Source organism: Gymnoscopelus braueri, assembly GCF_963280865.1.
Source record: "Gymnoscopelus braueri genome assembly, chromosome: 3".
NCBI lineage: Eukaryota > Metazoa > Chordata > Actinopteri > Myctophiformes > Myctophidae > Gymnoscopelus > Gymnoscopelus braueri.
This window is the reverse complement of record NC_137612.1, coordinates 5,863,348-5,889,597: the sequence shown is the minus strand read 5'-3', so window position 1 is coordinate 5,889,597 and position 26,250 is coordinate 5,863,348. Positions and strand designations below refer to the sequence as shown.

Here is a 26,250-nt window from a genome sequence, read left to right as displayed (position 1 = left end):
TCCCCCCACCAAACCAACCCAAATCCTCTGGTCTTCATACCTGTTGGAAAAGCCCTTAAAGATCCAGTGCAATGACATTTTTGGTCAATTTATTTTTAAGTTTCAGTCTGAAACAGCCTCGCAACCAATCAGAAGGTTCCATCCCTTCAGGCTATAGCACCGTAGAACCTCACTCACATGGTGCGCAGTGTTATTGTTTGTAAGGGAGAGAGAGACAGTGATACAGGATGTGGGCTACTGTCATACTAGAACACAGTCTACACCACAATAACGGCTCTGCATGGATTAACTGGGTCAACAATACTGCTTTCAGCAAGACAAACTCAATAAAAGAAATGAAATAAAACCAAGCCATATGGAAAGCCAAAAGGGTCATATGTTGACATCATCGTTAGGCAGGTTTTTAGATTAAAGATTTAAAAGAAAAGTTATATATAAATTAGCTTGGATTCCCTGTCCAGCCCTACTCTAAGACACAGACCGATTGTAGACAAAAATGGTCCTCACCAATGCTCATCATAATATGGCACCCATTTTCAACCTATCTTCTTATACATTTTATATGAAGATGGGTTGAAAATGGGTGAAGTCGTCCTTTAAGTGCAGTACTCAAGTACATTTACTCCGTTACTCTCCATGTCAGTAATGACATCATGTTCTCCACACAAGCATGTATGAGCAGCCTGGGCAATCACTGCAGATTATAGGGGTGAAGGAAGCTGGGAGGGTGGGTGGGAGGGGGGGTCCCTGGTTCATATGACCCTGACTGCCTGACCCCAGCCTCCATTAAGCCCAGTAAATGGGAGAACGAGGGGCAATTAGAGAGCCCGTCATGGGGGTAGGTAGGAGATCTCCGTGACCTTGCCTGGCTGGTATTTGACCTCACAGTTGGGGGGCTGCAATGAATATACATCCAGGTCACTGAGGGAATGTATCATGGCGCGTTCACACGGGCAGATTAAAAGATACATGCTACCATTCCTTTTCAATGGAAACCGGCGACATGAAGATACAAAGATACATCCGACGTTTGTAGCTGTAGCTCTATAGCGACAAAGATACAAAGCTACAAATTCAAGTTGAGCTGGGTTCAACTTCCAGATACAAAGATACAAAGCTACAACTGTAGCTCCAATGTCCGCACGTTTGATGACGTCAGCGACCGCGTTGAGCAACACAGATACAAAAGCAACACAGCGACAAAGATGCGGTGTATTTTTGTATCTTTGTATCTTTTAATCTGCCCGTGTGAACGCACCAGCACAGTGTTAATGTTGCTCTGAAACATTTAGAGGTTAGTACTATCGTCACCTTCCTAAACTAATGGCATAAGTAATTTTTTTTAGGTTTTTCAGAAAGAAAAACAAACTGATCCAAAACAAAACTATAATGAATTGCATTTTTATGGTGCTTTTCTAAGTACTCAAACTTACTCAAAGCGCTTTACAATGGTTCATTCATTCATACAGGGGGGGGGGACATTGGGAGGTGGAGCGGCGAACAGTCGACACCAGCGTCCCCACTTTTCCCACATTCACACACCAATGGTGGCAAGCTAGCGCCGACCGAATCAACTATATGATATTTCTTAATCGTTTCACCCAAAACGTTTATAACAAATTATGACTATTAACATAAAAATAACACTGTCTGTCAGTTATGTAGGTTTAAATAGGATTAAACCTGACTTAGGCCAAATGATTTTGGCCTAAGTCAAAATCATTTGGCTATGTTTTGGCCTAAGTCACAAAACTATGTGACTTAGGCCAAAACAAAAATCCTACTTTGGCCCAAGTCACACTGAGGAGAAATTTTGAATTCCAGACTTTTACTTGTAACAGAGTATTTCTACATTGCAGTATTGATACTTTTAAGTAAAATATTTTAGTACTTTTTCCACCACTGAGGCTATGGTCACGTGTTGAGAATAGCAGAGTGGATTTGTGCTGTTTTGGTGTCTTGATAAACTCTCACATGTTTATAAACAAGCGTTTTATTGGCTGTGGGCTGACATCGCATGAGAAACTCCTTTCATAGTAAATAACTCCCAATTACTACCGAGGCAATGAACCTCTCAATGTGTTTTGCATTTTGAAGCTAAAGTAAGCAACTAACGGTTCCTTTAAATAGAGTTTATAGCTCACTTTCCCAATTCCCACCCTGTTATAATCCTGGAGCGGGTACTGTACCTTGTAGACTTAAAGCTGCAATCCGGAACTTTTTAAAATAAATAAAATATTTTAACCAGTGGTGGAAGAAGTACTCAGATATTTTACTTAAAGGGGTAGTTCACCCCCAAAATAACTTTTTTTCTATTGATTACTCACCCCATGGAGCCTTGAATTCATAGATATTTTTTTGTTTTTGTCACATTCCTAAGCCAATAATTTGATTATAATAAATTTGTCCCCATTGATTCCGGTAGGAGACAGAAATCCATTTGTGTCTCCTACCGGAATCAATGGGGCTAAATTTATTATAATCAAATAATAAAGGAAGGAATGCGACAAAAACAAAAAAATATCCATGAATTCAAGGCTCCATGGGGTGAGTAATCAATAGAAAAAAAGTTATTTTGGGGGTGAACTACCCCTTTAAGTAAAAGTAGCAATACCGCAGTGTAGAAATAATCTGTTACAAGTAAAAGGCCTGTGTTCAAAATGTTACTTGAGTTAAAGTACAAAAGTATTGGCATCAAAATATACTTAAAGTACCAAAAGTAAAACTACTAATGTTTGAAAATAGCAGATCTACAAGCTCACAACGAGACGCGTTGTGAGCTTGTAGATCGGCTATTTTCAAATAGCCAATGTATAAAATAGCCATAGGGCGACGGTGGTTAATGTATGTTTTATAATATAGTCATTTAGATCTGCAAAGTAAGTAGTAACTAAAGTATTCAAATAATTGTAGTGGAGTAAAAGTACAATATTTGCCTCTGAGATGTAGTGGAGTAGAATTAAATTATTGCAAAAATTGGAAATACTCTAGTGAAGATAAAAAAAGTACGGTACATAAGTACATGTGCTTAGTTACTTTCCACCACTGATTTTAACCAATCTGTATCGTTAATACAATATAACTAGCACATTTGCAGTGGTTGGAGGTGGTCTCTTCCATTGAGAAATTTAGACTCTGCTGTCAGTCAGGACACCTACTGCTTGACAAGTACTGCCTGAAGCTCATGAGCCCAATATCTCCCCTGACCAAGTGGGGATTCCCTCTTGAGGTCAATGGCACATGTTTTGGTTTGAATCCCGGGTGTTACAGCTGCAATTACCTCTCTCTCTCTCAACTCACAATTACCTCCTGAGGCAATGAAAGTTTCAATGCGTTTTGCCTTTTGAAGCTAAAACAAGCAACCAGCGGTTTGCTAAACATGCTTCATTAAATAGGGTTTATAGCTCACTTTCTCTTCCAGTTATACGTTTTTAAACACTTTAAACTCTATATACTTCTTTGACCGGAGTCCCCCAGGGGTCTATACTAGGCCCCCTGCTCTTTTCCCTCTGCAGTACACCTATTTTCACCGAATGTTCGCCCCCAGAATATAGGGACGCGAGGGGTTCAATCAAGTGATTAAATAAACACCCCAGAATTTGCCGTTTAGAATGATGAAGCAACATGCCATTATCTTCCAAAACAATTCCACATGAACAGTGGTGGAAAGTAGCTAAGTACATGTACTCAAGTACTGTGCTAAAGTACAGTTTTGAGGTATTTGTACTTTACTTGAGTATTTCCAATTTCCAATACTTTTACTTCTACTCCACTACATCTCAGAGGCAAATATTGTACTTTTACTATTATATTATAAAACATACATTAACCACTTCAGCCCTATTTAGGCTATTTTCAAACATTTTAGTACTTTCACTTTTGGTACTTAGTATAGTACCAAAGTATATTTTGTATATTAGTATATTTTGACGCCAATACTTTTGTACTTTTACTCAAGTAACATTTTGAACACAGGCCTTTTACTTGTAAGGGCGCGCTCCCACCAAGAGTTGGCTGGCCGCTGTTAAACGCAGGTTGTGCGCGGCCACAGTTTTTTGCAGCCAGTGGATTCTAAAAAACGGGAGTGTCGCGCCTGTCACTCACTTTCAGGAGCCTCCCCGTAGCCCGCACCGCCTGTGCCTGCTGCCTTGAGCACCATGTTGCTTCCTGAGTCTTGAGACGGTCCGCCTTCGACTCACCCGATTGGACAGAGGAAAAAATCAGCGCCTGCCTCCAGCAGTTTTATGCTTAGTCGCGGAGAGCAGATAAACGCAAGGTCTGCGCGACTAGCGGAAAAATCTGCTCTTGCGTGAATCAACGCATTTGCATTGACAATGCATTGGCAGATTCTGCAAACAGCGGCCAGCCAACTCTTGGTGGGAGCGCGCCCGTTAGGGCCCCTAACAGAGTATTTTTATATTGTGGTATTGCTACTTTTACTTAAGTAAAATATCTGAGTACTTCTTCCACCACTGCACATGAATCCTGTCATTATATCACTGTAGCTGGTGCAACAGTCACAATAACTGGATTATTTTGTTTAAACCGATCAGCCAAAGCTATTATGTTACTGTATTTCCCCCTGCCAAAGGTCAAGAGTGTCTTTGCTATCTTTGCCGTATCTTATACTTTGTCGTATGACGGTGTCCGCGTCACAGCGGGTGTGAGCTTGTAGATCTGCTGTTTCCGCATGCCCAAAATAGGGACGCCAAGTTAAAAGTGGTTAAATTGATCAGCCAATGCTTTTACTGTACTGTACATGTATGTCCTCCTGCCAGACTGTTTGCAATGGGGCTATTAATGGGGAAGTAGTGTCTCTCTCCATGAAATATCTCAAGAAACTACATCTGCACATCACCAGTGGTGGAAAGTAACTAAGTACATTTACTCAAGAACTGTAGAATTAAAAAATATATATATACTTTACTGGAGTACTTCCAATCTTCAATAATGTTACTCCACTACATCTCAAAGGCAAATATTTTACTTTTACTCCACTATAATAATTTGAAAACTTTACTACTAGTTACTAGTAACTTTGTAGATGTTGATTATTATTACAAAACCACTTCACACCTATAAATATACTTTGGCAATTTCTAAATAGCCAATCTACAAGCCTACAACGCGTCGCAAAGTGATGCATATTTTAAAAAGGATCTTTATACATTTCATACATTTGAAAACTGACCTTCTGCATTAGGAGTAGGCTACTTTTACTTTTGGTACTTTAAGTACATTTTGATTCCAATACTTTTGTACTTTTACCCAAGTACATTTTTCATACCGAACTTGCACAAACTATTTCTACAATAGGGTATTTACACTTTTGCTTTAGTAAAAAATGTCAGTACTTCTCCCACCACTGCTGCACATCACTAACATAACCAGCTAACAAGCTAAACAAAGAGTAACACAATCTCCTAATAAAAGCTATTTGTGGCACACATACCACACACACACCACTGGCGTGAGCCCAACACACAAACAATGACATGTGTGAAGATGAAGGCTAAAGAGAGAGAGGGCGAGAGAGAGCCTCCCTCCGGCGTTTTATTGCAACACTATGGCGTTGGAGCGCGGAGCCAATACACATAAAGATAGAGATCAGTGAGAGAGATGGAAAAGATGGAACGGACTGTGAAACGTCGATGAAGATACTTGCCCTCAATACCCGCATATCTGACTAAAATACCGCCCCCCCCCCCCCCCCCCCCCCTTCTACTCTGTACATATAGTGTTTTATATTTGTGACGATATTGAATGTTTGGTGCTATTTTATATGTTGATGTATTGAATACGTAGGACCCCAATGGACACAAGACCGCAAGGACTTTTTCTGGTGTTATCCTTTTAGACAAAGTGTTTTACTGTACTCGTGCTGTTTTTACCTTTCTGTCTAATAAAATCAATCAATCAATCAATCAATACTCAGCCAAATGGAGCGTTCATTTAACAGCGAAAGTGTGCAGAAATAGACGCACGGGTAACTTCTTACACAGAGTTAAGTAAACACAGCAGAGTTAATTGTGCAGAGATGGAGTAGTAACATATTATGTGGACTAGTGGTGAATGTACTTTATGTAGGCTACTTTAACTAATTAAAACCAGGAAAGCATCTGTGCCATTTTAGATTTCAGTGTTGGCTATTCAAAAATAGAAGATATACAAGCTCAGAGTGCGTCACGTTGTGCCGTGTATATATATATTTTTTACGCAAATCTTTGCTTCTGGGGGTCCCTGGAAAAAATATTTTGAGATGGGGGTCGGCGGCCAAATACATAATAATTTTGGGGGTCCTTGACATGAAAAAGTTTGAGAACCACTGATAACATAGGTTTTTCAGAAAACTGTTAGGATTTAGAAGACATTTTTAGAATCAGACTCAGGTCTTAATGGGTTCAAATCTATTATTATCATGCTGGTGTATTTTTAAGACAGGGGAAAAAAAACATTGAGTGATCTGAGACAACAAAACTGTAACAATATGAATGTGGACAGGGTAGCAAGCTGTATGATTGTGTAACAAAGCCTACACTACATCGTTTGGAGCTTTGTATAGCTGTTGTAGCTTTTGTATCTTCATGTCGCTGGCTTCCATTGAAAAATAGTGGCAGCCTGCATCTTTGTAGCTGCCAGTGTGAACGCAGCATACCAAAAAAGTTGAGCTGGGGGCGCTCGGGTGGCGCAGTGGTAAAGTCACTGCCCACCACCACGGAGGTTGTGGGTTCAAATCCACCGTGGTGCATCCGGCTTTGTCGAGCGTCTACACGAACACAATTGGCCTGTGTTTCGGGGGAGGGAGATATTTGTCATTGCACGTACTCCTACGGGCTGGGGCGGCACCTGTCAGCAGGGAGTGTTGGGTGGGAGGAGTAGGACGACGAAGGCCCTAAGTCCTCCTGGTGGGGGCTCCTCACTGGTAGGTGAGTCAGTAGGATACAACAGCAGTGACGATACAGAAATGTGTGTGGGGAGGAATCAATTGGTATAACGACTACATTGGGGAGAAAAAGGGGTAAAAAATTATTGGCTACTCAAAAAAAAGGGGGGGGGAAAAGCTTCGGCTACAAAGATGCAAAGCTACAAATATGCTGTGTATCTTTGTATCTTTGTATCTGCAGTGTGAACACAGCATAAGCCATGGTTCATATCACCACAAAAAACTGCCTATGAACCACAGCCAACGCTTGTAGAGTTTAACAAATCAACGTCGTATCACATCATTCATCAGTCAGTACAAATGTAACACACTGTAGCTACTATCACACAGGTCCATCTGGCATTACGTACCATTTCAGCTTTTGTTCTGTGGGAAACGGCAGTCAAACAGGCCTGTAAATAATTTGTGTGCAGCTATTTAAGGGAAGCCATCCAATTTTCTGTCCATTCCAATTTTCTGCGTTTACGCTGAGCCATAAAATGGAGGGACGCGGATGTTTACAGTGGTGGGAAAGTAACTAAGTACATTTACTCAAGTACAGTATTGTAAAGGTAGGGTAAGTGATATGTTTTGGTTGAAACAAAGTTTTTTGTTAAAAGGTTAAAGCACTATATTCTGATCAGTAATCATGTACAGTTTATTAGTGTTTATTCAGTAACGGGAGTCTCCCTGTCTCTCCAGCTCTTTAATAAACAGAAAATACATTTTCATGTGGGTGGCAAAATGTCTAGCCAATCAGGAGAGAGTACCCATTTATCAGCTTCATTTTTATAGTGTTCCAGTTCCAATGTTGTCTGCTCATTTCTTTGAGTCATCACTTCCAATTTCACACACACACACACGAGCACGCGCGCGCGCGTGCGTGTGTGTGTGTGTGTGTGTGTGTGTGTGTGTGTGTGTGTGTGTGTGTTTGTGTGTTTGTCCATTTGTTTCCAGTGCAATGGAGATTTAGGAGGTGAAGAAACGAGTGCAAGCTGGTTGGAACGGGTGAAGAAAAGTGTCAGGTGTGATGTGTGATAGGAAAGTATCAGCTAGAATGAAAGGGAAGGTGTACAAGACGGTGGTGAGACCAGCTATGTTGTATGGTGTAGAGACAGACGTGGTGAGACCAGCCATGTTGTACGGTTTAGAGACAGACAGCTATGTTGTATGGTTTAGAGACACTGAGGAAAAGACAGCTGAGGTTCTCTCTGGGAGTAACAAGGATGGATAGGATCAGGAACGAGTACATCAGAGGGACAGCACATGTTAGATGTTTTAGAGATAAAGCCAGAGAGGCCAGCAGATTGAGATGGTTTGGACATACAGAGGAGGGACAGTAGAGTATATCGGTAGAAGGATGCTGAGGTTGGAACTGCCAGGCCAGGAGGCCATAATAGAGGAAGACCAAAGAGGAGATTTATGAATGTAGTGAAAGAGGACATGAAGTTAGTTGGTGTGAGAGAAGAGGAGGCAGAGGATAGGGTGAGATGGAGGCAGATGATTCGCTGTGGCGACCCCTGAAGGGAACAGCCGAAAGGAAAAGAAGAAGATGGTGATGGTCAAAAAGGAACCTACTGTATATGTCAACACTCTGACCATGTGTTTATCATTGACTGTTACTTGCAGAGGATAATCCACTTTGTCAGGCATACATATGGCATGGGGAGGGACTGTTTAGTGGTGGAAAGTAACATTTACCCAAGTATTGTACTTAAGTACACTTTTCAGGATTCTTTAGACTGGAGTGTTTCCAATTTTCAATACTTTTACTTCTACTCCACTACATCTCAGAGGAAAATATTGTACTTTTACTCCACTACAATTATTTGAAAACTTTAGCTACTAGTTACTTTGTAGATTTTGTTATATTATATTAATATTACATTAAGCACTTCAGCCCTTAGGCTATTTGAAAATAGCAGATCTGCTATTTTCAAAGCATTTTTATACATTTGGAAACCTTTTGGGACATTCTGCATAATGAGTACTTTTACCTTCAGGACTTTTGTACATTTTAATGCCAATACTTTTGTTCTTTTACTCAAGTATATTTTGACCACCAGACTTTTATTATGTAACAGAGTATTTCTCCATTGCGGTATTGGTACAAGTAGGTACAAAATGTGATTAGGCTACTTCTTCCACCCCTGGGACTGTTCATGCTTTTAAAGCACGCACATGAAGCACCATTGGCCGCTCTCCCCTTATCCCCGGAGACATGTGGTTTTGTGTGACAATGAGCCATCGAATGAAAGTCTCGGTTTGAGAGAGAGGGGCTATTTTTGTCCCTTTCTCGGGTTTCCTTCAAGTAGGACTTCAAAGAGACTTGAAACGTGGAATCACTGCGACTGGGAGAACTGGAGGGAATGAAGTAGATAAACTAATTTCCTTCCCCTATGAGGCCCTGGCTCTGTTATGATCTCTCAAGGGAACTGGTAGTAGGCCTATAGGCTACACACAGTCAAATCCTGAGTTCATTTAACTCTGGACTGAGCGAAGGTGTACAATAACAGGACCACATTTTGCTTGTCTGTAACACTGAGAGTGTACAAATGGAACCAATGGAGCTCACAAGACGTCACAGAGCTTGTAGATCGGCCATTTTCGGCGAAGACGTTTGGTGTAGAGGGAAAAAAAGAGCAGACCAAGTACAGAGCCAAAGGTCAAGTTAGCAAAGTATTGAGGGTTTAAGTGGTTAAATGTCTGAAAACACAGATTTAACATGAATCCAGCATGAAGTAGAGGGGTCCCTGCTTCATCTCTCTCTCAGCTAAGGCAGTGGTTCTCAAACTTTTTCATGTCAAGGACCCCCAAATTTACAGTCGTTAGCCCACGGACCCCATTTGAAAAGATATGCCAGGGACATTGATTTCAAGGACCCCCAGTTTGACATGCATTGGGCTACGGACCCCCATTTAATGGCATTTCTATATATGGAATGAACCCCCCACTGATGTCAGGACAGCAGAGTCACTGCCCATCTTTCGCCGCAGGCTGAAAACCCACCTCTTCAGGAAACACTACCCTTCCTCTTCGCATTGCCTACTTGTTGTTAACTAGTTGTACGAACTCTTGTTTTATTATTGTATTGTTTTATTGGATCTTCTTTAGTCAATACTTATTTGTTTTAGCTCTTGCTCATTTGATTTAGCTATTTGTCTCATCTGTTTATGAAAGTAGGTAGCTGATATATTGCACTTTTACCTTAGCGCTAGGTATACTCTTGGTTGCCTGTTTTAGCAGAAAATGCACTTAAAACTTCTGGTGATTAGTAGTTTTGTTCCCTACCTATGTTGAATGCACTTATTGTAAGTCGCTTTGGATAAAAGTGTCTGCTAAATGACTGTAATGTAATGTAATGTATATCTGAGACCCCCATTTATATTGTAAAATCAATGCTAATTTAACTCTGAGAGTGTACCTCCCAAATGGACCTGTATAACAGGTCCATTTGGTTCCATTTGTACACTCTCAGAGTTATAGACCCATAAGGGTCCATTTGGTTCCTAACTATCCATAATTTAGCTGGGGACCCCCTGGAACTCCCTCAAGGACCCCTGGGGGTCCCCAGACCCCACTTTGAGAACCAATGAGCTAAGGGGTCCTTGTTGGCCTGAAAAATGTAGAAGACCCCTGGTTTAGAGTTAAACACTGCAGTATTTTTACTGTGTGTAGTTGGTATGTGCTGAGCGCCTGTTTCACATTAACATTCACGTTCACCAGCCCTGGCTGGCAAATCAGCCTTTCCCGGTACAACTCTCTGAAACCTCTGGATGAGTCACCAACAGCCAGATTGAGCAGGGGGGGGGGGGAGAAAAGAAAAAAGAAAACCTTCTCAGTCACCAGCAGTGGTGGAAAGTAACTAAGTACATGTACTCAAGTACTGTACTTAAGTACAATTTTGAGGTATTTATATCTTACTGGAGTATTTTCAAATTTCCAATAATATTACTTCTACTCCACTATAATTATTTGAAAACTTTAGTTACTAGTTACTTTGTAGATTTTGATTATTATTATTTTATTATTATTACAAAACGTTTTGATTATTACAAAAGCAATTTGAAAATAGCAGATCTACAAGCTCACAACATGTTGCAAGCTTGTAGATCTGCTATTTTCAAAGGATGTTTATACATTGTATACATTTCAAAACTTGTGAAATAGGACATTCTGCATAATGTGTACTTTTACTTTTCGTACTTTAAGCATATTTTGATGACAATACTTTTGTACTTTTACTCAAAGTACATTTTGAATACCGAACTTGTACTTACAGACTATTTCTAGAAGTGGGTATTGATACTTTTACTTAAGTAAAAAAAATGTGAGTAGCCTACTTCTTCCATCACTGGTCACCGGGCAATTAGTGTTGAACGTGCACAGCTGGGGCGACGTGCGTGGTGATAAATAGAGCGCCCTGGCTGGCTCGTCTCCAGTGCGTATTCTTCTGCGTAAAAGCGCACAGAGAGCATGGATGGATGGAGCACATGATCAAACACAAACCTAGGCCACTCTTCGTGTTGAGTGTTGTTATTGTCCAACCCACTGGCTCGGTCACGCTGTTAAAAAGCTGTGGAGGAGTTGTGCTCATGGCAGTGTGGAGTACAACGGCCACCGCGCGCACCTCAGCCTATTGTTTGCTATATTATTGAGCAAAAAGGATTTAGAATAGTTTACCGCTTGAAAGCAATATTCGCTGATATTGTAGGATTTTGTTAGTTAAAGTGCGGAATGTTGAGCGTTCGTTCACACTTGGATCAACCACAAGTTAGTCTTAACTGACAACAACATGACAGCGTGCAGCTGAGAGCACCTGAAGGATAAGGATGCATTTTAGGCTACTATAATTTGAACTTTTTTTATTTGAACATTATTATTATTTTTTGACTTTTCTTTTATTTGAACATTTTGAGGCTACTATGATTTGAAATTAATCGAAGATGTTTTCCTTCTAAATATTTGCATAATCTGTGGGAAAGACACGTGGATTTTGTTTTCTTCCCGGAAAGGATTTAATGAGGTCAAAATACCTCCGCCATCTGATTCCGAGCATCATTGCGTAATAAGCAGCTCGCTTCGGAGAGAAATGTATGGCTCCTCATCATCATCATCATAAGATATAAGATCAATAAATGCACATAATGTTTAGATACATTTGTTTTGGCAGGAACATTGCCTTCTGTGCATGTTGTAAACAAAACCGTTACATTGTATCTAGTTGGTAGTATATTATAGGCTATGCGTCTAAAAGGACAGATGCTGACCATCGCCTGCGGGCTGTTTTTACCTCTTATACACAGTGGAGCAGGTGAGTGGATCCTTTAATTGGCTGATTGATTGATTGTTTGATTGTTTTATTGATTGATTGAATACTTTATTAACAGTTTGCAATTAGTACAGAGGTACGATTTACAATGATTGTTAAAAGGATAACACAAAAAGCCCTAGGCTATAGGACTTGTTTCCATTGTGGTCCTGTGTAAAATGAAATTCATCATCTCTGCATTTGCGTTGCAAAGCAACTCATTGTGAGTTTGTAGAGCATTTTATATATTTGGAAACTTTTTAAATGGGACATTTATTTCTACGTTGTGGTATTGGTACTTGGTACTTGAGTACAAAATGTGAGTACTTCTTCCACCACTGGCTTTATTCTTATGTTGGGACCACCTTGTCTGGGCTAACTGGCTATTGTTGTGGCAGCTTATAGGCTGCAGTATGCATATAATACGATCTAATTATGTTTTATTTGAGTGCATGCTTCTACAGTGGACATCCACATGTCTGCTATGGTCAACTTTACAGTAAAGTAGTAGCAAAGGTGAAGATGGTTGATAAGGGTCTGTGCTGTGGTGACCTGACCTGAGGCTGAGGGCATGTTAGGATGATGGCTGCAGATGTAACTTAAGAGCCCTTGGTGAGCTCCCTCACAGGGAAAGGGCTGGATACTGTGTCACATCTATTAAATATTTATGGAACAACAATGAAGAGGATCTTACCTTTCCTTGTGATGTAAAGATTGGAAAAAGCCTATTCTTCAGTGTTTTCAAAGCATATGCACTGAAGAAGTGCACCTGGAGCACTGCTCCTTTTAATTGACCACTCAACCACTTAAACTCTCTTTACTTTGTAAACTGGACCTGAGCTGGCTCTGTACTCTGGGCCGCATTTTTTCCATCTACACCAAATCCCTTAGCCTAAACCAAAAATAGCTGATTGGTTGAATGAATATTGATTGAATACTTTATTTAGAAAAGACATGGACACAGTACATGGAAGTGCAATTCACAATACAAGGTCCTCTAAACCGGATCGCTCATAAAAGCACAATGGCTTATTTAAAATGAGATCCCCACGCACTCAGATCATGATGACATTTAAGAAAACAGACAGATAAACACTACTATGCAGAACATCATACGATCAGCTTACAGGTTACTGGTATGAAAAACAAGAAATATGTACAATAGACAGTTCGAGGAGGGCTTAGGTTAAGACTTTGACAGGGGCCAGTTTGGAACTGCAGACTCCTGAAGGTGTTCTTTTAGGGCACAGCATGGCCACAGCATGTCGCATTGCCATGCATTGTGAGCTTGTAGATTGGCTATTTTTGGCTAATATTCCCACCAGAATGGATGCTGGGGTTCAAGTGTAAGCCCTAGATGGTTCTTCGTATGATAAATAGCGAAAATAGACAATCTCCAAACTCACAACATGCATGGTGATGAGAGCTTGTAGATGTGCTATTTTAGGGGGGGGTTACATAACATGGTGTCCTTGTTTTGGTCAGTCATTATGGTCATTATGTAAAAAGTTTAAAGTGGATATCTCTGCTGTGCGGCGGAAACCAGTTAACTCCATTTTTCAGGAAATGACTAAAACAAAACAAAAAGTGGAGTAGGAGGTTTTGTTCATCATTGATAAGAACAGCTAAATGGATCTCCAAGCTCACAATGAGGTTGGAGGTCAAAAGGGGGTGGAGCCTGGAGTCAGCAAAACCAGCTAACTCCACCCCCCTTTGGTGGAGATAGCTGGTTTAGCAGAAAGTTTGAGGATCCAGTGGACTTAGCTGGTTTTGTCAGAAGCACTTTTTAATACTTTCCATTGGTTCAATATTTAAATTTTTAATCAACACACAGACGTAAAGGGCGTTCAATAGCACAGATTTATGGGGGGAAATGGAGTTAGGTGGTTTCTGCCGGACAGCAACGAATTATGCTCTTCTCCAATACAGTAAGGTTTTCCCTTTCCGCCTCAGCCTCCAGGTGTAAGGACCATGCCTGCAGTCCTCCCATGGGGAACCTGGCGGGTGGCAGGACCCTCACCACCCTCTCAGGCTGCTGTGGTCACCCACCATGCCCCTCTCCTCCTCCTCCTCCTCCTGCCCCACACCTCTGCCCAGAGGACACCCACCACCCACCCGCCCACATGACCGATGACCCTTTCCTGCACCCTGACACCTGGTGGGAATCAGGGGTGGGGGTGGGTATGGGTGGTGGCGGCGCCGCCCGGCAAAACAAGCAGGAAGACGAGATCCGCTTGGATCTGGAAACCCGGTTCTGTCTCTCCCACTTGGTTCTGCTCTTCCGGTCCCCCCGGCCCGCCGCCATGGTCGTCGAGCGGTCCGCGGACTTCGGACGGACCTGGCGAACCCTCAAGTTGTTCGCCCGCAACTGCAGCTCGGAGTTCGGCGTCCCCGACGACGTCGGCCAGCGAGGCGCGCTCTGTACGTCCCGCTATTCCGGGGCCACGCCCTGCAGTGGTGGAGAGGTGAGGGAATAATAATACACTACACCGTGTCTAATGCACAGGTTACTGATTAACCACTTAAAGGGATAGTTCACCCCCAAAATGACTTTTTTCCTATATGGATTAGTCACCCCACTCATTTGATGACCGGCAGCGGTTCCGGTAGGAGACACAAAGAGTCTCCTTTGTGTCTCCTCCCGGAACCGCTGCCTACCGGTCCACTGGTCATCAAATTATCACCCCATACGGATGCTATCAATGCATTGATTGGGACAATTTTCACGTTTTATCAGACCATTGAATGGGCGAAGTAGGTGACATACTGACCTACCCGCGATTTATCAGACCATTCATTGGGTGTTATCAAGACATACTGACCTACCGATGGAGATGACTTATATAAGTTAAGTTTCGGTTTCGGACCATGACGGAGGCGCGCAGTCTCAAGCGAACTGGAGCCATGTGAAGCACCACCAAGAGAGCTAAAGCGAGCGAGTTGCCGCGCTGAACGTTGCGACGTTCGCTTGAGCCTACTCAGCGCCGTCCGAGTTATGTACCGATAGGCACAGAATCCTAAATCATGTTGTGGGGACTGCTCTGCCTCCCGGTAGGTCAGTATATCCTGATTACGCCCAATGAATGGTCTGATAAATCGCGGGTAGGTCAGTATGTCGCCTACTCGGCCATTCAATGGTCTGATAAAACCTGATAATGTCCCATTCAATGCATTGATAGTATTCAAAGCCGGTGAAATTATTTGCTTAGGAATGCGACAAAAACAAAAAAATATCCATGAATTCAAGTCTCCATGGGGTGACTAATCGATAGAAAATATCGAAAATTGGGTGAACTATCTCTTTAACCACTTAACAAGCTCACGTTGAGAGGTTGAATTCCAAATGCACTGTTTACTAATAAGTGCATTTTCTTTTCCCAGGTGATATTGCGGACCCTCGCTCCCAGCGGTGTTAAAGCTGTGGACCCGTATAATCCAGACACTCTTGCCCGCCTGACGCTCACAAACCTCCGCATCAGACTCCTCAAGGCCCAGTCCTGTCCACCGGCACCCCCACCAAGCAGCCACTCTGTGGAGGAAGGAAACCCGCCCGTGCTATCTGCAGCACTTACACTGAAGCCCACGACCCCAGAAAGCAGCCCAAGCCCCTCAGCAGCAGCTTATGGCATTTACACTTTACTGGCCAGAGGGACCTGTCTGTGCCATGGCCACGCCGAGTACTGTGTGCCACACAATAGCAGCCTAGAAACACCACAGAACAGCAACATGGTGAGCTAACCTTCTGTGTGTGTGTGTGTGTGTGTGTGTGTGTGTGTGTGTGTGTGTGTGTGTGTGTGTGCGTGTGCGTGCGCGTGCGTGTGTGTAGGTAGATATGTGTGTATCAGCAGAAGAGACAGTCACAAAATGAGAGAAACAGTGCAGGAAACAGTTTAGGAAATAATGCAGGAAACAGTGAATTTAGTGTGAGCGTGTGTGTGTGTGTGTGTGTGTGTGTGTGTGTGTGTGCGTGTGCGTGCATGCGTGTCTGTCTTCCTTTCAGTCAATCTCATAAGCTTCATTTATACCACTACAGTGGTGTCGGTCACCAAAAAGAACAGCTGCTCAAGCAGAAAACGATTTTCTGCTTTAAAAATCTCGGATTTCCGGTGAGGGGAAACCATTGTACAACGGAGTATAGTCAATTATAGGCTTCAATCTGTGTTCACTTCCTATAGAGTGTTATAAAACACAGATGTATGGGGCAGCAGTGATGTGAATATCAGCTGTGAGCGGGTTTTTAAATGGCTCGTACTGTTCTTTATAGCAGCAGCAGTCTGGATGTTTATTGCAGCCTGTCTATGCGACAGGTGTCCATGTTTTCTGTAACGTCTCTCGCAGACTCTAGTGCAGATTAGTAGGCGACTCCCTGCTGTGCTTGTCCATGAGATCCGTGTGTGTACGTTCTCTTACGTAAAAGTGAATTTATCGAGCAGCCACACTGATATGTGTTCCAGGCAGTGGTGGAAAGTAACTAAGTACAATTGTGAGGTACTTTTACTTTACTGGAGCATTTCAAATTTTCTAATACTTTTACTTCTACTCCAGGAAGACTAGCTGTCTCCCCGGCGTCAGCTAATGGGGATCCATTCAATAAACAATAAACAATAAACTGCATCTCAGAGACAAATGTTGTACTTTTACTCACTATAGTTATTTGAAAACTTTAGTTACTAGTTACTTTGTAGATTTAGATTATTATTACAAAACATACATTAAGTTTTAATTAACCACCTCAACCCTATATACAATTCGGCCATTTGCTCACAATGCGTCGCAATGCGACGCATTGTGAGCTTGTAGATCTGCTATTTTCAAAGGATTTTTAGACATTTCATACATTTGAAAACTTATGAAATGGGACATTCTGCCTTAAGGCACGGCCACACCGCCCTTTTGTTCTACCTATGGGGCGGAATCTGCCAATGCTTTTCCAATGGGAATGGCATGGTTTGATGGTCTTGCGCATCTTTCCGTGTGTAGCGCACACCTTGCGGTTATGCACTCTATACGCCTGCTGGTACATGCCATACCATAATAGCTGCAAAAAACTGTCGGCCGTGCACAACCTGAATTTAACAGCGGGCAACCATAGTTTGGTGTGGCCGTGCCCGAATGAGTACTTTCTACTTTTGGTACTTTAAGTATATTTTGATACCAATACTTATGTACTTTTACTCAAGTAGATTTTGAATTCCAGACCTTTACTCGTAACAGAGCATTTCTACATTGCAGTAGTGATACTTTTACCTAAGTAAAGAATTTGAGTGATCTTTCCACCACTGATGTTTTCTGTAACTTCTCTTGCAGACAGTGCAGTTGCATTAATAGGCGACTCCCTGCTGTGCTCGTCCATGAGATCCGTGTGTGTACGTTCTCTAATGTAAAAAGTGAATTTATCGAGCAGCCATGCACTGATATGTGTTCCAGGTGCCTGGTCGGTGTGTGTGCGCTCACCACACAGCAGGGGAGCACTGTGAGAGGTGTGCCCCGCTCCACCACGACCGTCCCTGGAGGCCCGCCAACGGGAGCAGCGGGGAACCCAACCCGTGTCGGAGTAAGTGACCTGCCGTCGATTAAACCGTTCAGTTGTAGATCTTATGGTCATGGGACATGTCTTTTATCTAAACCAGTGGTTCTCAAACATTCTCATGTCAAAGACAGCCCAAATTGATGTGTATATGGCCGCAGACCCCAGCTGAAAAGATGTTGTGCCTGCAGGGATCCCCATGAGAGGACATTTATATACATTCTTTTCCAAATTATTCCACATTTTCCTAGATTTTCCTAGATTTGTCTAAATGTTTTGAAAATAGCCGATGTATATACAGCAGGGTTAAAGTGGTTGAACTGATTTTGATGTATTCATATTAACACATTTGTTAATGGGGACTACTTTGCACGCACACACACTGCACAACTGCTTCCCAATTCATTCACCAGCAAGCCGGCTGGGAACAGTATCTAAGTGACTGAAATGGTTTTTAAATGTTTATTGATTGACACTGTAGTGCTCCTCTGCAGTGCTGGCAATCCTGTTGATTGGAATGGGCCAAGCACTGTAGAGGAGGAGGGGTGTGTGTTTATGTTGGTATTATGTGTTGGCTTTAGTTAATAATCTGTGAATGAATTGGCGCCTGGGAAACATTGTAATGAACATATTTAACGTACTTCATTATGACTTAATTGTGTAAAATATCTCATGGACCTTAGTTAGCCTCGTTTGAGTATATAGAGTTACCAATTAGTAATGATGTGATGGTTTGCCTCACCTGCTTAAAGTGCATGCTACAGGTGAGGGACCTAGTTCAGTTTGGCTTGAAGCTAGCCGTGACAACATCCAGGAGAGTGCTACCAGGGTTTTAAAAAAAAAAAACCTTTGTAGAAGGTTTTCCTTGTTAGAGTTTCTTAAGTTCCTGGTTTGTTTCATTTATTTAGCTGTCAAGTGTATATTCCTAAAGTTCCGTAATTGGAGCTTTGTTTTGGCCAGTCTTATTCATTTTTTAATTATTGTTGCCCGGGCCTGCGCACAGTGAATTACCCTGTACTTTGGGAGAGGTAAATAAAATACAAAAACCTGCATTGGTGGACGTGTCAACTTTTGGAGCCGTGGCCGTTCGAGCCTTTTCACAGGGACTCCCTGGAACCCCCTCAAGGGCCCCTGGTGGTCCCCAGACAACACTTGGACAAGCACTGATCTAAACTATAGATTTGGAAGGAGAATCAGAGCAGAGAGCATGGACAACAGATTTGTGTGTGTGTGTTGACGGGCCTTCTTTCTTTCGCCTTTATTTACTCAGGAAGGTCAATTGAGAGCCAGCTCTCTTTTCCAATGACGCCCTGATTACAGTGTACAAAGCATACAATGTAAACACAAATACATTACAGGATGATAAACATTTCAGAATGAACACACAGTACAGTTAGATCTCAGAGTATTCCTCACACACATTTTAAAGCGATCAAGTGAAATCATGTTCTCCAGTTTTAGAACTGATTGTAGACAGCTCCACATGTGAGGGACATAGTAACGACAGGCCGTCTTACCCAGTTCAGAACTAGCAGAGGGGATTTCTAAAACAAAGTAATCCTGAGAACGGGTGTGGTGATGATGGCCAACTTTAGGTTCTAATAGGCTGTTAAGATAATTAGGCAATTTCTTGAGTAAGGCTTTGTAGATAGAAACAGTGCAGTGCTGTTTTCGTCTCATAGCCTATGATGGCCAGCCGACCTTTTCATGAAGCCTACAGTGATGGGTAAGAAAGCCATCTCCAGTTATAAACCGGAGGGCTGAGTGGTAGACTGCATCGAAGTGGCTTTAGTGAGGAGGGAGCAGAATGCATGTAAATAATATCGCCACAATCTAGAACTGATAAGATTGTGGCCTTTAGTCTTCTATGCTGCACCTGTTGTTCTGTAGTTGTGCAAGAGTTTTGCTCCTTTATCATTTAAAGTTACAGAAATTATTACGGCTGGAAATGTGACTAAAACGTCGATTTACAGTAGTTTCACTGTGAATTGTGTATACTTACTGTTAAAGTCAGTGTTTATGACTGGTTTTGACTGTTTGTCCTAAGTTCACAGACTGATATTTGAGCTCATTTCTCTTTCTTTCATTTAAAGCTGCAATCCTTAACTTTCTTTCGTTTATTTCTGTTTATTTTGTTACCAATAACATTTAGGAATGCAAGATATTTCCATTTGAGTTTCAAATGGAAACGTGGGTCTTAAGAGCTGCAATGCATAACTTTAACATCCTACGCAGGATTTGAATCCAAATTCACCACACCGTGGCGTGGGCACAGAAAGACCCTTTCAGCAGAGGATGCTTTTGTGACCTTTATGCAATACCCCTTATCGACCAGTGGGTGTCCTACACGACCACAGGATCTAAATAGAAGCGCAGGGAGACCACCTTCACAGTTGTTATTAATATCATTCTACCATACAGATAGGATGACAATCAGGAGACTCCACCGGTCATCAAATTATTGCTCAGGAATGCGACCATAACTAAAAAATCTCCCTGAATTCAAGGCTTCATGGGGTGTGTAATTGATTAAGTAATTTTTACTACGAAACTACCTTTATAGCTCTATAATCTGATAGTAATCATTGCTATAGAGTGTTTGTTCAGTAACTTCTCTCCAGCTCTTTAATAAACAGAAAACACATTTTCAGGTGGGTTGCCAATTCCCGGGCCAATCAACAGAGAGTACACATTTATCAGCTTTTTTTTGTTTTGTTCCAGTTCCAATGTTTTCTGTTGATTTCTTTGTGTCATCACTACCAATTGTATTTGTTTAATCTGTATCCTGTGTGAGTTCTCTCTCCTATTTTGATGCCAATACTTTTGTACTTTTACTCAATAAAATTTCGATTACCACACTTTTACTTGTGACAGAGTGTTTCTACATTGCAGTATTGATTATCTTACTTAAGTAACCACCGCTCCTTACTCTCCGTATCTCTCTCTCTGTGCCCTCAGAGTGTGAGTGCCACGGCCACGCTGACGGCTGTCACTTCTCTCGGCGGGCGTGGCTGTCCTCCGGCGGCGCCAGCGGCGGCGTGTGCGACGACTGCCGCCACAACACCGCCGGACGCAGGTGCCAGCGCTGTCGCCGTGGCTACCATCGGCACCCTTCTCGGCCCCTCGACTCCCCCCACACCTGTACACGTAAGAGACGGGGAAAGGTTGGGATGCTTGTGTGATGTATAGGAAATACGCAATAAGAAGCAAAAAAGGTCAACCAGAATTACATACACATTCCAACAACTAACTGCCCTTTGATTGGCTATTCAGCAAGTAGCTGGATATTACAGAGCTTTTTTATTTGTATAGTCATTTAACTGGAAAAATAAAAAAGAGCGATAGGCTTTTACACAATGGAACAGCATCACTATTCTCTTTAAAAAATCATGTGTCTCCCTCTGCTGGTACATCTGTGTAATAGCTATAATAGCTAAACAGAGCTGAAACCAATGGATGTCAAGACTAGTGTCAATATTTTACACTTAGTTAGAAAACAGCCAATATAGCAACAAAACAAAAGCTGATCCCACAAGCTCACAATGCATGTTGTGAGCTTGTAGATCTGCTATTTAAGTATAAATCAGGCTTTTGCAAGACAAAATGGCTAAAACATGTTCAAGTAACACATCTAAGAAATTATCTCTCTTTCACTCTCTCTCTCAGGATGCTGGTGTAACCCACAGGGCTCGCTGTCTGCCCCTGGAGAGGAGGGACCTTGGTGCCACCCTAGGAGCGGGCAGTGCCACTGTAAACCAGGAGTAGCGGGCACAAGCTGCAGCCACTGTCTGCTTGGGTACTGGGGCTTTGGAGGGGAGGAGGGCTGCAAGCCCAAGAGCTGTGATCCCACCACTGGGCAGTGCCTTGACAGGTTATTCATTAATTATGCTTTTTCTCTGTCTGGACCCCTGGAAGAATACATTACCAAATACTGTCTTATATAGAACTGAGAAGGAAATTAGAGCAGTGGTGTAAAGTAACTAAGTACGTTTACTCAATTGCTGTAATTAAGTACAATTTTGAGGTACTTCCAATTTTCTATACTCTTACTCCACTACATCTCAGAGGCAAATATTGTACTTTTTACTCCACTGCAATTATTTGAAACTAGTTACTTTGAAGATTTTGATTATTATTATAAAACATACATTAACCACTTCAGCCCTATTTAAACTGAAAATAGCCAAAGCACACAACACGTCGCCTATGCGACGTGTTGTGTGCTTGTAGATCTGCTATTTTCAAAAGATCTTTTTTTTTAGATTATGATAACTTGTGAAACGGGACATTCTGCATAATGAGTACTTTTACATTTGGTACTTTATATATATTTTGATGCCAATACTTTTGCACTTTTACTCAAGTAAACATGAATTAACGGACTTTTACTTATAACGAGTGATTCTACATTGCAGTATCGATACTTTTACTTATTATATAGAACTAAGAAGGGCATTATAAACCTCATCAGATGTATCCATTTCTGTTTTTGGCAGCAGCTACTCAAACTATCAGGTTTTCAACGTGCCAATCGGGGGGAAGATTCCTGATTTGGATCACATGTTCATCACAAATGAAGGTGAGGTGACCTGGCCAAAGCAGCTGGCTGTCTCTGCCCTACATCACACAGGTGAGTGGGTAGTTTAACCTTAAAGGGATAGTTCACCCCCAAAATGTTTTTTTTTCCTATCGATTAGTCACCCCCATGGAGACTTGAATTCATGGAGGAAAAAAAAAAGAGTCTCCTTTGTGTCTCCTACTGGAACCGCTGCCTAACGGTCCGCTGGTCATCAAGTTATTGGCTTCGGAACGCGACAAAAACAAAAAAACAAAGTCTCCATGAGGTGACCAATCGATAGGAATGTTTTTTTTTTTGGGGTGAATTATCCCTTTAAGCCTAATTTATGTACATATTCTCATCAGTTTTTCAGTTGAAAATACATAGCTTTTGTCGAACATGTTGCTTTACTCTAAAGTTAAGACGTCCGTCAAATCATTGGGTTCTAGCATTATGAGATGGTCATGCAGGTCATTGGTTGATATCTTCATATTGTTGTGATGACTCTCCATAGGAAAATGCAGCTGTAAGGAGAGAAAGCTGAGAAGTGTGTCTGACCTCTGTAAGACCAAGCATGACTATGGTAAGAAATTCCACGGCTGAATTTATAGATATTTGGAAATATTCGTTTCAAATGTTGGGAAGTTGGCACCAGAATGATCGTGACATGGTCTGATGATAGAATGTGCTGCAAGTAGCGCATCGCACAAATTAAGGAAATAGGTCTGTTTTTTAAACAGACCTTTCATATTACAACACAAGTTTAAATGTTGAAGAATCCACTGCTTCTTGATTAGAGTTTTCATTTAAATAACACTAAGTATATCTTCTTAAACTCGATCAATCGCTGCTTAGGCGCTTGAAGCTGATCCAGAACGCCGCAGCCCTTCTTCTCACTGGTTAGGGCTTTCACCAACTAGTCGACTAGTCGACTAGTATAACCACTAGTCGACTTTGTTGGTACTAGTCGAATAGTTGATTATTTTTTTTTAAAACATTTATGCCATAGGAATGTCCCATCTTACTATTATTATTATCCTCCTGACTTTATTTTTTATCAAAAGGGGGTCAAAAGTAGGCCCAATAAAAGCCTATTATTGGGCAATGGGGATCCTTGGAGACGCTGCTGTGGTGCTGTGCTGCTGTGCCAGAAGCGCTTCCCTTAAAACGCCATAAAAGTAAGGGCAGGAGGATAATAATAATAGTAATATAGTAGTAGGATGGCATTAAAACAATGCCCCCCCCTAAAAAAATAAAAATAAAATAAAACTAGTCGACTACTACTTGGTCAAATGAGTCGACTAGTAGAAATCATTAGTTGTGAATGCCCTATCACTGGTACAAAGAAGCGAGACCATATCACTCCAGTCTTGGCCTCGCTCTATTGGCTCCCTGTCCGCTTCCGAATTGATTTTAAGATTTTTTGTAAAATTCTAAATGGGTTGGCACCCCCGGCCCTTGCAGATCTCGTTTCCGACCACTCCCACCCAGAGCCTTGAGGTCGGCCGACCAGCTGCTGCTGAAGGTGCCAGCACCCACAGAAAAAAAACAGAGGTGACTGGGCCTTTCCCGCGGCTGCCCGCAGGCTCTGGAATAATTTGCCCATACACATCAAATCTCCCCAGTCGATAGCTATTTTTAGATCCTTATTAAAGACTCATTCTTTCTCCCTGGCCTTCAATGACAGCTTATGTAGCCCTGTTTTTCCCTTACTGGTGCTAATTTTTGTTTGTGCTTATTTCATTGTATGCTATTGTCTGTTTATATTGCATAGTTTGCTCTTTTGTTTTTACCTGTACAGCACTTTGGGTCATGTTAAATGTGCTATATAAATAAACTTTGATTTGATTTTCAGATTTTAATGTATGACACACTTTGAAAGATTACAACCTGCACTTTCATAAATCTGTAAAAAAAAAAGAAAGAAACCTTGCCCTACTTGTGCCACATTCTGCCAGACCCTGTCAATGGTGATGGCTGCTCACGGCACCTTGCCATTCATTTTTAATAACTGTCTGTCTGGCTCCTGTCAGTGATCAAAGCCAGCGTGCTGTCTGCTCATGACAAGGGGAGCCATGCAGAAGTGCAGGTCAAAGTACGCAAAGTCCTGCGATCAGGTCAGGTGACAACACTGTCACTGGGAACCATCAGCATCTACCCTCTGTCTTGGACGAGTCGCGGCTGCACCTGTCCCATCCTTAACCCAGGTAGGACACTGTCCCATCCTCAACACATTTAAGTCATTTTTTAGATCTAAAAAAAAAATAGCTGATCTACAAACTCACAACGGGTCGCATTGTGACACGCTGTGATCTTGTAAATCGTCTATTCTCACTATTTCATAACATGCATTACATGTATTAATGTACAACACAGCAAGACGTACCGCATCATCTACCTATATATATACCCTGTTCTCCTTCACTCTTCCCAGGTATGGAGTACCTGCTGGCAGGGCCAGAGGAGGCTGTGACGGGCCGTCTGCTGGTCACCATGCAGAGCGTTGTGGTACCATGGACACCCATACTGGGGACACACATATCAGAGATACTAAGGCAGGGCTGCCCGTGACTTGTACTTGTTGTATGCAGGCCCGGCATCACAGGGGGCGTCGCCCCCTCAACCGGACCATCTCGCCCCCTCCGTCAAGACTGCCAGTTAAAAAAACAAACCTTCTGGTACTTTTTCATTAATAGCGTTTCGGCATCAAGCCTTCCTCAGCGTGTTAGTTAGTGATTAGTGGTTAGTGGTGTTGTGTGTACCAGGAGGGACTGATAGACAGACAGACATGACAAGGACTTCAGCTGCTGTCGGTAAAGATAAATCATTAACAAAAATGCCCCGTACTGACACACACGACCCCACCCCACCGTTGTTGGCTAGCACCGGGCCTGGTTGTATAAGTTGGTACTATTGAACAATACAGAGGAATGGACAAGCAGCCATACAAAGTCAATGCACAATTCAGCAAAATGACTGAGATCCAGTGGATGTGACGACACGTCAGCACACTACATCAGTTAGCTAGAAGGGTCTGCATTTCAACAGCGCCTTTCTCCAAACTATCACTTAACCGTGGGTGTGACGTTTACCCATTCACGCACGCACACACACACACAGTGGACTCGGTGGAGGAACCCATGCAAGGTACCAACCTGTTAATCAGGAGCTGTGCCTTGCTCGAGGACATACTGTAAAGCGAGACGATCCGGGGATAGAACCAGGAACCTTACGATTGGCAGAAGGCTGCTCTACCTCCTGCAGGAGCTACTGCCATCCTAGAGCTCTACACTAATAAACTGATAACACATTGGGTGTTCAAATGCCTGAAATCAATCAGTTTTGGTGGTCACATTTGAGACTTACTGTAATGCCACAAAATGTTATCTGTATGTGACATTACAAACCTTGATGTGTGGACAATGAAGACTTTCATCATAAGGTTGTGCTTTCTCCAAAGTTATAACATAATTGTTAGTACTGTAGCCTAAGTGTATGTGAAGGCAAATCATAATGGTATGGATCTTAATGCATGGATTCCAGTGTCTGTTAGCCTTGCCCTGGAAACATTTATGACAGCATGTCTTCTCATAACGGCACACTTAAACATCAGGAGGGTGTGCTTTACTTTTCACTCATATTCCATACACTGCATTATTCAATATCATTTGAGTTATTCCAGTTTCAGACATAAAGTACTGTAGGCTATACTGTATATATATATATATATATAAGGAATGAGAAAGTAAAAGATTTGGTTTGGTGTTCATTTTGAATCTGGACATGTTCAATGAATACAATTAAGGCTTGAAAGACATACATTAAAAAGTTTGACCACAGCACCTTGGTTGTGCAGGCTATGCCTTCATACATCTTTAAACCATGTAACCAAGTTGACTTCCATCTGTCATACAAACAACACAGTGTTAAGT

The 26,250-nt window shown here is 42.1% G+C and overlaps 1 protein-coding gene across 2 annotated transcripts; it reads left to right on the top strand.

Annotated features, from left to right (window-relative positions):
• Positions 1-11,319: 11,319 nt before the first annotated feature.
• LOC308083029 (netrin-4) lies at positions 11,320-26,213 on the top strand. Of its 2 annotated transcripts, none has more exons than XM_080425130.1 (10): positions 11,320-12,236; positions 14,187-14,698; positions 15,615-15,962; positions 17,661-17,787; positions 20,719-20,907; positions 21,427-21,631; positions 22,260-22,390; positions 22,833-22,901; positions 24,352-24,525; positions 24,753-26,213. In XM_080425130.1, exons 1-10 carry the CDS (start codon positions 12,167-12,169, stop codon positions 24,887-24,889), a joined length of 1,962 nt encoding a protein of 653 aa, XP_080281256.1. In that variant the 5' UTR covers positions 11,320-12,166; the 3' UTR covers positions 24,890-26,213. The 2 variants fall into 2 exon arrangements, with proteins under 2 accessions (XP_080281256.1, XP_080281255.1); XM_080425129.1 differs by having other exon boundaries at positions 22,257-22,390.
• Positions 26,214-26,250: the final 37 nt, after the last annotated feature.